The sequence below is a fragment of the Alligator sinensis genome, unplaced genomic scaffold, assembly GCF_000455745.1.
Source record: "Alligator sinensis unplaced genomic scaffold, ASM45574v1 scaffold138_1, whole genome shotgun sequence".
NCBI classification, from domain to species: domain Eukaryota; kingdom Metazoa; phylum Chordata; order Crocodylia; family Alligatoridae; genus Alligator; species Alligator sinensis.
In genome coordinates this window covers 4,761,942-4,778,204 of record NW_005841862.1, presented here as the reverse complement: position 1 = coordinate 4,778,204, position 16,263 = coordinate 4,761,942, and the positions used below count along the sequence as shown (strand labels likewise).

Genomic DNA, 16,263 nt, shown 5'->3' with positions numbered 1-16,263 from the left:
AGGGAAAGAAATCGGTCTTAAATTATTTTCCAAAAAAACTGAGCTTTGGCTATTTAAATATTACCTGCTAGAAGCAGGGGGATGTTACCTTTTTTAAAAATATACTCACCATGTATGACACACACTGAAATGCAAGCAGCAAGCAGAAGAGTGAATGCAGACTGATTATGTTGTCACTTCCAGGGTTGCACAGAGGGTATCAGTGAAGTTTATGGAAAACAGACCAAATAAACCAAAAAAGCTATATTGCTCTGGATTCCCAAAAGAAGAAGCAGCAATTTAAAGGAGGAGGGGAAAAAAGAACGGATGGAAAAGATGAACAGAAGGAAAATCCCCCCTACCCCGTTCTAACCCAATAAACAATAGTTAAACAGCTACTTATAGCATACTTCCAAAAAAACTTCCTAAGCAAGATTTTTCTTGCTGTGTAGAAGATGATGTTAATTTTTAAGGGTGACCCTTTTTATTATTATTGTTTCAATATTTTATTATACAGGAAAAAATAAAGAGAAAAAGTTGGGCTAATCTGATCTGGATTTTTTTTTTTTTTTTATAGCTTCTGTTGGATACGAGAACCCTGTGCTACGTTTGACTGACAGCAGGGGCCATACAAACATGTTACACAATTACAACAGTCTTGAATTTACATACAGTACTTTTCATTCATGAATTTTACATATTCCCTTTGATTACATTCTTTGTAGAGCAAGCATTTTTAAAATAACCTTTCAAATTCAGAAATAGAGCAGCAATCTAACTCATCAAATGATGAAATCACGGATTAAAAAGGTAGTTTTCACATTCGTTAAGACCTATTTGAGAATTAAAAGGTAGAATCTATTTTTAATTAAGCATCATAAATGAATGGTGGCAACATGTATATATTGCAATTTTATTTCATTCGCTCAAAACAAACAAAGTTAGCATGTAAGAAATTTAAAATGACACAATATGGTAAAAATAGCAGAGAATGAACTGAAAAAAAACCTAAAAAGGAAGTAAAACTAAATGCATGAAAATTCAACATTCATTAGTGTTTCATCTTCAGCTTTGATTGACACTTGATGTTTAAACTTTTTAAACAATGAACCTGAAATCATGACAACTATCTGAAGAGATTTCAGCACCAGCACTAAGATTCGTACATTCAGTTTGTTTGCAATTGACTTATTAGCCACTTGTGTATAGTACAGATTTATCACAGATCAGATCACAGTGTTGAGGAAAGCAGAACCTTCCTGGAATTAGAAAGGATCCCTAAACTGCACCCAGCTTAAGACATCCACTGTACAAAAGCAAAGAACCATCATAACATGGTTTTAAAGAACTTAGTATAACAGTAAGCAAAATAATCTTAGCTTCTGTAGTTAGTCTAATTACTGAAATCTCTATAAATGGCATAGCTGTCATTATGACAGCAAGTGTTTACAGTAATTTTTAATCCAATAAAGTTTTCTGGAAAGGACCAATTCAACAATCTGCAATTATGTGAAGTATGCATGTAGAAATAGCACGAAAGAAGACATCTGTTCCTTTTTTTTTTTCCTTTTAAACAGAAATCATGTTAATTTTAGACCAAGGCACAAAGCGTTTAGTGCATAAACCAGTTTCTTTCACAATCTAGTAGTTTAATCATTTATCTGATTTTGGACCACTTATACCCATTACACTATTCCACTAGGTTATTCTTAATTTTTTTCTAAAACAAAACAACAAACAAAAAAGCATGATTTCTCACAAGGATAAACGTCCTTAAGATTGAAATGTCTGCATAAACAAAAGTTACATTAAGAAAGATGAACATGCCTCCTCTTATTTAGAAGGAAACAGTACTTTACAAGCTTGCTGCATTTTTTTAATGCCTTCACTAATGCATGCAGAAAAATGAGTATTTTTTGGAAAAAATAATATACTGACTTAGCTATTATTTCCATTGTAGTCCAGTCTTAGAATATGAGTGGCTATAGAAACAGGAAAATGCTTAAACTGGAAAAAAAAATCCTCATTCCAGCCTTTTGGAAGCAGTAAGTGCTGTTGCTTTGCTTTGGTGTGCAGCACTTAAGAGGATATGCTAGTTAAAGCTATTGTCCTGTGAGCAAAGTTGCATGAACTCCAGTAAACTGAAACAGGAATAATCTCTCTAACAGTAGGTAATTTTTTTCTGATTAGCACAGATCACAAAACAAAGGTGGCACTCTTACAGTTCAGAGAAATTCAAGATACAATGGAACAAGTGCAGATTTTGATCCACAATATTTTCCAAAGCACTGTGGCTCTGACTTGTGCAATTTTTATTCTTTTACTCTTGTTGGTGGAGAAAAATTTATGTAGCTGAGGTGTTGAATTTTTAAACTACAGTAAAGGTGGTACTGTCTCCCCTGAAGTGTTCACATTATTCACTAAAGTGAATGTTGCACCACTGCTGATCTTCAGCTTCCCTTTTTCTGCTGTGACCTTGTGCTCTAATGCATCATTATAACTACTGCCCTTGTTTGATCAGAGTCAAAAATCAGCCTCAGAAAACACAGGAACAGTTAGTTCTTGTACTAACAAATGTATACCTTGGTAATAACTCAGATTTAAATGACCAAATGTTTGTTCTTTGACCAAGTTAAAAATGAAAACACTTTAAGAACTTCCAAAAAACAATAACTGAAGTGTTACTGAATATGAAATACAAATAGCTGAAGAAATGATACAAAAAGGATTAAGTACCTGGTTCTATTAACATGGTTACTGATAAAAGTCACAACATTTTCCTCATTATTACACATGCATGTAAATATAAGGAAAAATAGTGCAGAAATTAATTTTTAAAATTGTTAAATCAAAAGTATTACCCCCCCACCCCCCACAAATCCTTCATCCCAATTTTTCCCCTGGGCATTAATTAAGCCTTAAAAATGAAAAGGCTACCTAATATTTGTGACATGCATTTTTTTTTTAATTAAAAAGCTGATTGTGTTGTGTTACATTACAAAAATGTTCACATGCATAAATCTAAAAAAAGCCTGAAAATCTACTGTAAATCTACAACATACTAATGATTTACATTTGTCCACTGATTTGTATTATGTAGAAGTCTTAGATTTGGTAAAGCATTGTAACAATTTAGGAAGGCATCTACATCTTTAAACTCTGGACTGTATTTGCTTTTTGTGTCTACAAAATTGCATGAAGGCTAACTAGAGAGGCTTCCCATAATAAAATTCCATAAACTTGACATGTTATCACTTTCTAGGTCATTTACTTACAAATATTGCCCTTTAAAGTATGCTCTAATTGTTCCATATTTTGTGATCTGGACTTGTGCACGCCTAATTTTTTTTAATTATTCATGGAAATATCAAATGTGATAGGAAGACAAACCTGAGATACATTTGCAGTACAACAGTATAACTTGCTGAATCCTTCATTAATAAAGAAAACCTCTCTGAAAAGCCTTCCCAAGCTTTTTTCTTTTTTAACAATGAATTCTGAAATATGTGCAATTTTATCTTGACATGAGAATATTTCAATGCACTGTGATGTTGTCTGACAGGTATAGGAATTTCTGCATAATCATTACAGCAACTTTTAAGACTCTTTTCCACCTGCTGTAAAGGTCAGAAAAAAGCAGCAAACTAGGAGGGAAATAGCATATCACCAGTGATGCGTCTGACGGGTTTCAGAATGTCACTTTTCCCTCCTTCCAAGTGTCCATCTCCCATTTTCTTCTAACGGCTCACAAATGTAGTCTGTTTTATACCAAGTTAGAGAGTCACATCTGCTTAGTCCAATCCTTCTACGCAGTATTTGACTTGTTCAGTTCCTGCCTGATTGCTGATTTGGAATAAAACAGGGAAAATGAATAAATTGCACATCCTAAATGAAAAAAGGGACTGGCCAAACTGACAGAACTGACCTTTTAAAGACAGTTCCGTATGAAGTTAACAATAAAAAGTTAACACTACCACAAGAAGTTAAGACACTATCTTATTAAAAAGTATACTGTATTTTATTTTGGCTTGACAGGAGAAAATTTCATAATTTTAATCATCTCTATATAGAAAAAATATTTTTCCATAATATGAAAGGAGGCAACCATCATTCTGCTACACCAGTATTATCATTAATTGTTATACGAACTGAATTATCATACTGAAGTCTCAGGCATTCAAAAATCTGAGACACCACCCCAACCAAGATTGTACTACAAAAGTGGCGAAAACAAACAAACAGAATAAAACTACTGTATTTACTCAAATATAAGATGAGGTTTTTTTCCTCCAATCAACATGGGGAAAAACCAATCATCTTATAAGTGCATACAAGGAAACCTCATTAAATACATTTTCTATCATTAAACTGTTGCTAAAAGCAGCATGTTCTCAGTAACGGAAACCAGCCACAAAGCTCAATAAATGCAGCTAACACTAAACGTAACTAGAAACGCATGGCCAGTATTGGGCAAATAGATACTGATGGGAACTTCTTTTTTGGCCATTTAAAATTATAACACACAGGTGGGTGTTCTCTTCACAAGGAACTGGCGCTAAGTATTACAATACCAGGCCAGCAGCAAGAAGGCCAGAGACAGCCCTCCCTTGGATGCCAAAAATATTTGATTTCAGCCCAGCGCAACCCATCTATATAAAATGCATGGTAATAGCCACTGCTTCCAGTGCCAAATCAGTACCAGCTCTTTTTCAAGTTATGGTGAGCTAAAACATTGAATGCATTTTGACTTTTTCATTCCCACAGCTGAGCTGTGGCTTTCATTCCCATTTCCAATGATTTCTGTTTCTTCACCAGCTTTAAATATCTGTCAAACATTGCCAGATGCACCCCAAACTTCACCCAGAATCCCTTCGTTGCCCCCTCTCTCAGCCTGTCACATACGATTAGTGTGGCCCGGCCCTCCATGAGGTGCAGCTGGACCAAGTTGCCCTGCACCTCATCTACATATACATTTTTGGAGGATCTCAGGAGTCATGACAAGAACTCCCAGTTCCAGTCACGAGTAGGGGGCTAATCAGTACATGGAACCTTTGTGGGGGAGGATCTGGAGTACACACACATACTGAGCAGTGCTGACTGAGGCCACCGTGGCTTGAAATGCTGTTGACTCTGTTGGGGCCCAGCCCAATGAAATTACCATATAATTATATGGGAAACTGTGATCTTTTTGGCTATGGACTAATGGGATTATGCATAGTTTATACTATATCTAAGTATAAAACTGCTGTTTAAAAGTGTGTTTATGGAATTTAGGAGCTAAATATGCATTGCTTTGAAATCTGTACCCCAAGCCCTCTGATGGAATTGTGGTAGATTACAGAACAAAGACTTATCAGTTCATAAATTAAAGGAATCCTGTGAGACTGCTCATGGTTGTCCCTGCAAGTATGATATTGATCAACTCCTGCACCTGTCAATTCATTCTGAGACATTTGTATAATCATTCCTCTATCCATAAACCTGGTAAGATGTAAATCATCTCATTTTGCAAGAGCAACAAACAAAATAGTTAATTTCTCTCTTATTACATAGCAAATAGAAAAGGAGTATGTTAGAGCAGTTTTACTATTATCTTGCCAATCTATCATCTTCAGAAGGTAGGAAAATTCTGAAAACAAACTACATGTTTTTACAGTCAGACAAGTTTTAGTAAGTGCTTATCCAGTCTTTATGACTTAAAAATGAAGAATATATATGGAATAGATCTTTACTCACCATCAATGAGTTCTTCCTTTAATTTTGTTAATTCCTTTCTCATTTCATCTAAAATGTCCTACGGATCAGAAGATACATAATTCTAGTGTATTTCTCAAGATTAGCCTTTCAGCTAAAAGAAATCCAAAGTGATTCTAATATTTGCTCATTTTGCAACATCTTTGAAAAAGGTATTTCATCCTGTATCTATATCATCAAAAGTCAGCTAGACCTAATAAAATGCCAGTAAAACAAACAGTACATTTTAAAACCTCCTGCCTAAATCATTGTATATATGATTTCTGTAATGCTTATCATCTGAATAAGGAAGTAGTCCAGTTGCAAAGATTTACTGCACAGATTTCATGCATGTGCTCCCCACAATAAGGGGTGTCATTTTCTTAAAACTATCAGGCATAGCCAGAAATAAGACTTATCCTGTAAACAAGGTAAAAAAAAAAAGCAAATGAACAAAAAAAGAACCTAAAACAATTAAATCAGCAAGGGTCTAATTATTCTCAGTTACGTATGTAAAATACAAGTAGAATTTGGGCCAAAATTATTCAAGTTAAAATTCTTATACATTTATCCTTTTCAGTTCCTATTTCTCATTTCTGATTTGATATTTTAGATCATTATATTTCATGAATGCATTTAAAAGAGTGGGAAGAAGTACTGACTGTTCCTACAGGGATGTACTTTTAATCTTGGCATGCTCAGTAATCAATGGGAGCAACAAACTGACATCCAAAAGATTGCAACTATTTACTTGCATACCACATGCACTCTTCCCCCAGACAATCGGTCCTCCAAGACTAGGGTGTGTGCCTTAAGTGGGGAAGCTGATTTTTCTTCAATGGAATAGAAGTAGGGAGAAAAAGAAGCAAGTGGACACTCTGCTAAAATGGCTGTCACTCCTCCCTGGGGAAGCAAGTAGCAGAGGCAGAGCCCAGTGTTAACCCTCTCATAGCTGATGGTGAAATAGTAGGTTTTGGGTGAAGAGTCACTGAGCTGCCTGAAGGCAAGGGAGCTGCTACATGAAGTCTGTAGCATCTTGTTGATGCTTGTGTTGCGGAAGCAATGCCGTCTTACAGGAACTTAATATATTTTCTCATATATAACACACCCCTGAATATAACAACCTATTTTTGAGGGCCCTAAGGAGGAAAAAATATCGTATCTTGGAGTATGGGTAAGTACCTGAGATCAGGGGCTGTGTGCCAGGGCCCAATCCAACATGCCACTGTTGGGGATACATGGTGGGTTTGCTAATGGACTACCCCTGTGTGCCAGCCCAATTCAGCATGCAGGACCATGTGAGCTAGCGGTAGAGTCCCTGCAGGGTCCACAGATTTGCAGCAGGAGGAGCAGTGGCAGCTTTCATTGCCACAGCTCCCAAGCCTCCTTCCTTGCTGTCAAATCTCTGCACCCCTGGTGAAGATGCAATTCCTTACATACAATACACACCCATATCTCCCCCAGGTGGTTTTAGAGATAAACACAAGTGTTTTATGCAAGAAAATATGGTATAAAGAACTCTGGACAGTAAAAGTAACAGTTTTACTACCCTTACAAGGGCCTGGGGACTAGCCTTACTGCTCTTCTGCCACACCAGGAAATTTGTTGCCTCTCCTGGGGTACCACACTTCCTGGACACTATGTTTCCAGGAGGACTTGCTGGAACACAGTTGGCCATGATTTTGGCAATATTTTTTTCTCTATATATATTCTGCCTTCCAAAAAAACCAAGGTAATGTTTTACTTGGGCTCATGTAGTATGTAAGTAAATACAGTATTATCATATCATCTGCAGCTCTCATTAAAATGATAGATTTTGTTGTAGCTGAAAAAATATAATTCAAAGGAACTGTTACTTACTATTGTGGTTCAAGTAACAAGTCTCGTAACAGATTTCATTGTGCATCCCCATTCTAGGCAACTAGCTAGCAAGGCTGTGCGAAGCTTCGGTCCCCGATTCAATTCAGCTGAGATTCGGTGGCCAAATCTCTGAATCCGAATCAAATCAGAGAACCCTCGAATCTCTCCAAATTGAATCAGAACCCTCTGAATTCATCTGGAGAGATTAGGAAAGATTCAGCGATTCAGACAGACACAGCTTTAAATGTTTTTAATACATACCTCTAGGTAGCAGGCGGTTCGTGAATGCTGTGATGCTGGGGCACATGGAGTGTCCCACAGAAGCGTGAGGCACTTCCCAACGCGCTCAGCAGCAGACTTGGAAGCGGACCAGAAGTACTTTCAGTCCACTTTCAGGTCTACTGGGGAGTGTGCAAGGGGCCCTCCCCCAGCTCAGCGACTGGTGCCTCCTGGGTCTGGGCCCCCCCCCCATGGTCGATTGTGTGCTCTTCAATGGACCCAGAATTACTTCTGGTCCACTTCCGCGTTTGCCGCTGATTCAGCTGAATCAAATCAGGGACAGTGATCTGAATCAACTAATTGAATCGCTGTCCCTGATTCGGGCCGAATCTGAATCCGAATCAAATAGGGCCTGCTTCGCACACCCTACTAGCTAGCAGCATTCTCTCTGTACAGTGGAACTAAGGAGTGGCTGCTGTGTCAGCTGAACAGGCTTGAGTACTGCTCTCCCAAATTTGGTATTTAATCTAGTAGCCAATCCAGTGCCTACTGCTTGATAAACATGAGAAACTACTCCATGCAGGAGCTTGGCATATTTCAGACAGGCACATTTTAGAAAGGGCTCTGTTGAAGTAAGCCAGAAACCATCAGTGGCAGAGGTATAACTAGCTATCTAAATAACTAAATGAAATATTATGTTAGTCATTTTCATAGTCTCTGTAATGAAATGGCCTGGACAGCCAACATGGCCAATTATAGTCAAATAAATAAATATTAGAACAATGTAAAAGATTTGGCGCTCTCTGCAAGTACTGCAGAGCTTCGAAGTGAGTAATTTCTTATTCCTTTATGTGCAATATGGTCTGGGAAGAACATGTGCAACTCGACTGGTTTAAGAGGAAGTAACAAACCAATTTGGGAATAAATTTTACATGAGATCCCAGTATCACCTGTTTTTAATGGAAAAACACATATGAAGATTCCCACCATGACAGCCTAAAGCTCTCTCACACTCCTGGCTGCTTCAAGGCCACAAGACTGTTCTGAGGGTGAGATGGTAGATGAAGCACTCCAAGAAAGGCTCAAAAGGGTCTCCATTAGATTTGTAAGTTATGATATCCTATGCCAGGGGTTTTCAACCTTTTTTAAGCAAGGTACCTTCTTGGTGTGTACCCCATCTGGATGCAGGGGAGAGGCGAGGCTGGCAGCCAGCTGGGGAGCGGGGTGGGGAGGAGGAGTGTCCCCGACAGACGGCTGTATGCAGAACCGGCAGTGCAGGGAGCTTGCACACGGCCACCGCTGCTATTTATACACACCGTGTTGCCACCAGGCACCACTTTCCTGCGCCCAAGTATCCCTGCATCTCTGTGCCATCAGATTCACATGTGGCCGGCCATCAGCGCCCCCCTCCCCCAAGCAGCAATGCGGAGTAATGCATGGATGGTGGCGGCAGCCCCACCCCACCATGCCACCACTTCCCAAGTACCCCTGTTTCTCTGCACTGCTGCCGCATACCCCCTGGGGCCTTCCCAAGTACCCCCAGGTGTACGCACACCCCTGTTTGACAACCCCTGTTCTATGCTGAAGCAAGTTTTATAATCAAGTTTGGGAGAAACTTGTAAACTATCAGATGAGAGAAGTCAGTGACTATCAGTTGATAATATACCATCTACTACTTGCAAGAGGAATTTGATTCAGCTGAAGAAAGGTACAGAGATTTTAACTGTAACAAAGTCAAGCATTTTCAAAACTGGGCATACATTAGGATTTAGACTGTGTTGGAAACCCCATATTGAGACTCTGCTAAGAACTTATTTGGCTAACTGGAACAGAAACTGTCCTGCTCTGCAGCAGGATTTCTTGAACATAAGATAAACTGTCCATTCCAGCCAGGTTACTGAAACACAGAAAATGGGTGGAATATTTGGCCCTGGTTCATCAGGTAACATGCCTGAGTGGTGACCACAAAGATATCTGTAAAACTGGTCAGCCAAAACCACCTGGGCAAAGAAGGAGCTACTAAGATGTCTGTGGCCTAGTCTCACAATCTTAGTAATTAAACTTGGCATTAGTACAATTGATGGGAAAGATTAACACCAGGCCTTGCTCCCCTGCAGAAGGAAGGTAGCCAGCAATGATTCCTGGTTCGTGCCACCATCAGACAAGAACCAAAATGGGTAAGATAGCTCTGGACAATAACCTCCAGGACTTAATTATTGCCTGTAACCTTTGACCATGCCAGATGGGAGGGGGGAAGGACTTATAATGATCAGCTCGGTCTTGATTTTGACTTTGTTTACCACCCTTTCAAACTTGCTTCAAAGGAAGCATGGTGAATGACAGAATGAGAATAAACAAGCATTTCCTGATTTAACATGATTACATTTGGGATGGGTATTCCCAGATGGTAACTGTGCAAAAAGGAGACATTCTTTGTCTTCGCAAGTGCTGTGTCAGAAGTGCTTACAGTTTAGTGCTGGAGTGGAGATCCCTAGAAGAGTAGCCTTCAAATCCCTGAGGAAATGAAGCAACTCAACCATCTTGCTCTTGAAAAGCTCTGTTCCTCTGGAGGGTAATGTCTCTATATATAGTTGCTTGGACATTCTCCTTGGAATACCAGATTCCTATGACCAGGAGGCATAACATGATTGCTGTGGCCATAGACCTACTAGCTACATCAGACTTCATTGATGTTTCTAGTACTGCTTTCACTGCCATCTAGTTGTCTGATGGTGTTGCTCAGCTCTGCTCCAAAACCATAAGCAAGCTAAAACTGAAAAGGAGGAGTTATTATTTCCCACATCAACAAACTATTTTATGAACTAGGCCTGGCACCTTATAATATGAAGTTGGAAGGAGGGCAGATCGATATACCTTTTGACTAAAAAGGTCTAATTTATTTGGCAACCTTACCTTTGGTGTACTCAGTCTTGAACTGCAGATTCTACAAGAAACCCTGCTGACATTTTCTAAAGACTTCAGGTACCAAAGTTTTCTAGGCCCAATATGACTTCATTAATTTGGAGGGCAATTCTTAATGACAGAAAGGATATAAGAACATTTAGTAGCTTGTGCATGTTCTTTAGGCTGTTCCTGGACATGTAAGAAGGTAGAATCCAGTAAGGCTAAGGTGGCTGATCTGTCCACAATTCATAATGCAAAACATTACTAGAACACCCTCTAGGGTTCCTTTCTAACATGACAGGAGATTCCCTAGTAGATGCAAAATTGAACTGAAGATGGTTAAGAGGAATTTCTTTCTAGGAAGGTGGTATCATTTAAGACATCCCTGTTGCCAAGGCTACCAGTATTAGAATTTGGCTTGGTTCTGAGGCAAGAGAAGATAACAGTTTCTCTAAGGCGTATCTAAGCACCAAAATAAGTTAATTTAATCAATGCTGGTAGAAATATAGATACCTGTGTTAGTACTGGCACTACAGCCTCTCTCTCTTTTTTTTATTTAATCCATTCCTTGCTGCTCGTTAGACCTCAGTGTCAATGAGTTTGGAAGGTTCATCTTCAGGGGGATTCTTCTTGTAGGATTATCATGCTGGACAATGAACTGTGCTTAGAATAGATTTGTCATTCAGCATTTCATTAATAAAATTAAATGGATGCTGAGTTTTTATCTTGGAGTCAGTTATGGTAGTGCTGGAATCAACATAGATCTTGGCACTGGTACCCATAGGATTCTCTTCTCCATTGGAACCACGTGCGTGGTGCCTGGTTACCACAGTACATGCTATGGTTTGTCTCTCCAATTCTGTTCAATCTTCTCAAAGACCAGAAGACTTCCACAGACTGATATCACAGATTTAATTCAAAGCTTGCATCTCTATTTTCAGATGAGGAATTAAAAGAATGGCAGACTGAAGACTTGTCACAAATGTAATATTCCTTGAGGCAGACAAGATATGTGCCCATCAATTAAGGGCAGAATACCACAGCATGGTGGACCGGGCTTAAAACCTCTTGGTTTCAAGCCTGGCATGATGGTGGGTGGCACAAAACCTCCCTCTCCATTGCTGCTGTACAGGGAAATAGCTCTGTCCTATTGCTCTTTGTAATACCAATCAAGAAATTAAAAGGGATGTTTTCATCATACTCATTCCAAATGTCTTTGTTTTAAATTCCAGAAAGAATAGTAGATGGGACATGTGCCAGGTTCCACCAAACTGATACACAGGTGGTAAAGAAGCAGCTGAAGGACAGTCACAGTTGTTCTGCCTTTTATGTTCTCACACAGGAACATGGGTAGCACTGGGTACATGTTTAGCTCCAAACATTATTATTTAGAAAAAGAGGCACAGTTCGCACTCATCTGGTGTAGACATAGTAGTAGTAGGAGCCACAATGACATATTTTAAACACAACAATGTTCATTATCTGTTAAATGTATCTTGAGACTATACTGCTGGATGTACTATATGTGTCATCATATAATTACAACTAGTAGCAAGTAATTAAACAATTTTGTAAAATGATAACTATTAATGGAGATAATGCAAGGTTAAAATCTTATGTTTAGTTAAGAGCTGCTGTTAAGATCTTTAGAGGTGCTCTTATTACTTATTCTAGAAAGGTTCCTATGGAATTGTATTATATACCTGTTTCAATCTGTCATAATCTAGCCCTTCTGACTGAACTCCATTGGCACTGGGTTGCCCCGATGGTGTAGATTTTGGTCTGTAGAACAAAAAAACATGACGATGTATTACAGGTCTCCAATTACCACACTGTATAGAGACATATTATAAAGCAGATATTTCCACAAAAACAACTCATTTGTTTTGTTAATGGTAACAGCATATCAAACTTTAAAGAAGAGAGATGAAAATAGGATTTGTTCAAAGATGCAGTCAGACCCACAAACATCAAAGTTGTACATATAGAAAGGAAACCAACAATCAAGGGCATTTTCTCAGTCTGGAACTACCAAGTATTGTATTAATATATAATGAATTGTTAGTTCAAAACATTTACAATTCAACAAGTAAAGCTATTTTTACCTTTGTTTTTTTCTTTCTACAACTCATGGAAAAGTGTTGCCTCTGAGCTTAGCTTGAAGTCCTTCACGTGTTTCCTTTTTTTTTTTTTTTTTTTTTTTTAAAGGAAACTGGTCATTAAAACACACTGTCACGGTGATTTTCCCCGTGACCGAGGATGGCTCTACACTCCTCCTGCAATATGCAGTATGTGAGATAGCCTTTAAAAAGGCTGTTAAGGATTAATCTACATGCTTGCAAGACCATACCAAAGGATTGCAAGATATACCACCCATGCTAGTTTGGCAGTTCTAACACTTCTACCTGTTTCAGAGGAAAGCATTATGTTAAGATAGGCTTGCAGAAGACTCTCTCACATTGACATTTTTCCTGCATGCATTTTCAAAAAGTCTTTAGTACACAGCTTGCTTAGAGCCCATGGACTGTATCCAGCTCACAGAGCCAAAAGACTTCATTATTGTGGGGCTTTGCTTGTGCCAGCACCAGGGCTGGGCAACAACAAACTGTGCTGGGGCTGGGCAGCTACATCTATACCACAACTATGGGGCAAGGAGAAGTGGCATCCAGGGTCAATGCACTAGTCCACCTTGGACATGAGTGGGTTCTTCTGTCCTGCAGGTCTGAAAAGCCAAAGACCGCTGGCTTAAGGGTTTGTCAGTAAGTTCTCCACATTTACTTTTTTTGTCCTCTTTCATTTAGACATTGCCTGTCAGCTAAGCACAAGACTAGTTACATCTGTTATGCTGTTGGGGTAACCCTGGCCATCTGGAGGGTACCTTGGAGTTAGGGGAAGGACGGGACAAGGGGAAAGGAGACAATGGTAATAAAAGGGTAACAGGTAAATGTTTTGGATGAAGCTAAAACTCCTCCTCATTACTTTTTCATTAACTTCCACTGGTGTCCCAGGCATTTTTTAAGCTTGATAGCAATTCCCAAGTAGTAGCATGATTGATACTTAAAGCCTTACAGGCCCTAGAATAATCCGGCTAACAGGCCATGGTTCGTGTAGAACAGTCACTTCAGGAAGCTCTAGAGATGAGCCTTGGGAGGTAGAGTGCCTTGAACAACGATCTCCTGCCCTCTTCTCTCCTGGTTGCTACCAGAAGTCTTTTCCAATGCCTCATTTGTCTTTTGAATGTTAAAACTATAGTCACCTAACCAGAAATTCCAGATTTCCATGCAAGTTTACCCTGTGCTGCTAACAGTTTATGCATTCTCATGCAGTAATTACTTTTAAAATCCTGCCTTTTAATACATACTACCTTCTCCACCAACCCTGGTTAGGCGTCAAATTTATGCATGCACACGTGCACACACACCCACCCACCATCAATTTCAAAATTTCATTTCCTTACATTAATCTGACATACTACTTTAAAGAGCCTTCCTACCTGGCTAGAAGACAGCAGGCTCTGTACCTCTGTCATGCTGTGAGGTAGGTAGTGCTGTTTACCTGAAGTGAGGCCGACTGCAGGGAACATATGCACCTTATAAACTAACTAAATCAGAGGTATATGGCGCAAGCTTCCATGAGCCTGTGCTCACTGCACCAGATGCTGTGAGATCAGTGTATAAAATGGAGTGAGTGATTTGAATACAAAAGATAGGAAGGGAAGGAGGCGAGAGGGGTGCAGTACTGAGATTTTCTGACCCCTTCTGTCCCTGTGGATGTATTGCTTATTTGAATAAGATAAACCAGGTAACAGAATAAGAATCTATAATTCCTGTTTAGACCACACTGAACACAGTCCGATCTCTGGATTTCTTTTCTTTGCAATGTCCTGTTCAAGTTAGTTTTTAAAGTTTTGCTGTTTTAAGAACAGCTACTCTGAGGTCAGCAATAGAACATCCAGGGAGTTTGTTCAGTGTAGACAGCAGAGAGGCACTGTAAACAGGTGAAGGTGCGCATGGTACTGGTAGAATTATAGGTGAATGAACCTTAGATGTTATAATCCCTAGGAGGCACATATGGGTTTGTTGCAAGGCTTTGTGCCCTCTTGAGAATGAGAGATATGCAGCCTGTTGCTTGAGAGATACTAATTGAGGTTAGGGGGCAATCTGTAAGCCAGGACTAGGGTTATCCCCCATGGCTAACTTGAAATGGCTGTCCTTTTGCAGGAAGGGTTGGAGGTCATTAATGGTATGTCCAAAGTATGCAAGCTAGGGGCTGTAGATTACAGCCAGAGGGATTTTGTTGCCCTTCTCCCAGGGTTGGTATTGTAGCAGGGTGGAGCGAGGTCTGAGTCTGGTTTCATTAATTTTGGCAGGTACAGTTTGGGAATTGTATTAAAATTGTAGGAAACCCTGCTCCAGATCCTTAAATTGTGCATCCCAGTCCAGAGCTCTGCTGTAAGATGATGGATCTAGTGCTGGGCTTAGGATGAAAACTGGTGTTGTGAAGGTAGTATGGTGATTGGTTTCTGATACAATGTGGCAGCAACATGGCCACTGCAAACCTTCACCATGGTACCCACAAAATGAATTTGCTGGGTAGATTTTTTTATGGAGTGCCCTTCAGTAATGTTTACTCAGGACTGCTAGAGTCTTGTCTAGTCTCTGAGAGTACCCCTTGAAGATGGCCCAGGCTTGGCTTCTAGGGCAAGGGGACAGCCTGAGCTCCTTCCCGCTGTGAGACCCTGGCCTTCCAGTCTCTCAGCCTACCCTGGTTCTCAGTGGTGCTGACTGCAGGAGTGATCATCCAGTTCTGTGCCTGAGAGAAGGATTTCACCTCTTCTTGGGATGACCCAGAACAATCCACAGTTCCCAGGCAGCACAGCAGACTGTCTCTTCAGGACAGGCATTTACTGGGGAAAAAGCCATATGGCCAGGATTATCTGCCCCCTCATCCCTCCATCCTCAATCTAACCTGAATATCCTGAGAGATTCTCCACTTGCTTCAGTCACCTAACTTCTCAACAGGACCTGCCAGGGTGCTTGCTTCCAGCCTGCTCTCCCATTGTCATCTCTCTCCTCTGGACACCTCTTGTATGTTGGGCATCTCACCTTTGTTGATATGTCAAAGCCATTCAAAGCTTCAGCCATTCAAAATGGATGCTAAAGGTCCACCTGTTCTCATTCTGCACAGTGCCAGCCCAAACACTTAACTCTCATTCTCTGTGTACATGCTAATGAGGTCAACTGAGTCACACAATATAACGTGAACATAGTTAACACAAAACTATCACAATAAAACCTGTATTCCATTACAGGAGTACTTCAGAATTAGTTTGATGGAAGGGTGGAAGTTTCATAGATTCATAGATGCTAGTGTCAGAAGGGACCTCAATAGATCATCGAGTCTGACCCCCTGCATAGGCAGGAAAGAGTACTGGATTCAGATGACCCCAGCTAGATGCTTATCTAACCTCCTCTTGAAGACCCCCAGGGTAGGGGAGAGCACCACCTCCCTTGGGAGCCCATTCCAGACCTTGGCCACTCGAACTGTGAAGAAGTTCTTCCTAATGTC

General features: G+C 39.9%; 1 protein-coding gene across 10 annotated transcripts in view; it reads right to left on the bottom strand.

Annotated features, from left to right (window-relative positions):
- Positions 1-469: 469 nt before the first annotated feature.
- ENAH (ENAH, actin regulator) overlaps positions 470-16,263 on the bottom strand; it is a 137,389-nt gene continuing 121,595 nt past the window's right edge. For all 10 annotated transcript variants that reach the window (XM_025216310.1, XM_025216316.1, XM_006016571.3 and 7 more), the window contains 3 exons: positions 12,399-12,477; positions 5,716-5,773; positions 470-3,822 (listed from right to left, as the gene is read on the bottom strand). In XM_025216310.1, coding sequence (XP_025072095.1) covers positions 3,785-3,822; positions 5,716-5,773; positions 12,399-12,477 — 175 coding nt within the window. In that variant the 3' untranslated portion in view covers positions 470-3,784. The remainder of the gene's footprint in view (positions 3,823-5,715; positions 5,774-12,398; positions 12,478-16,263) is intronic.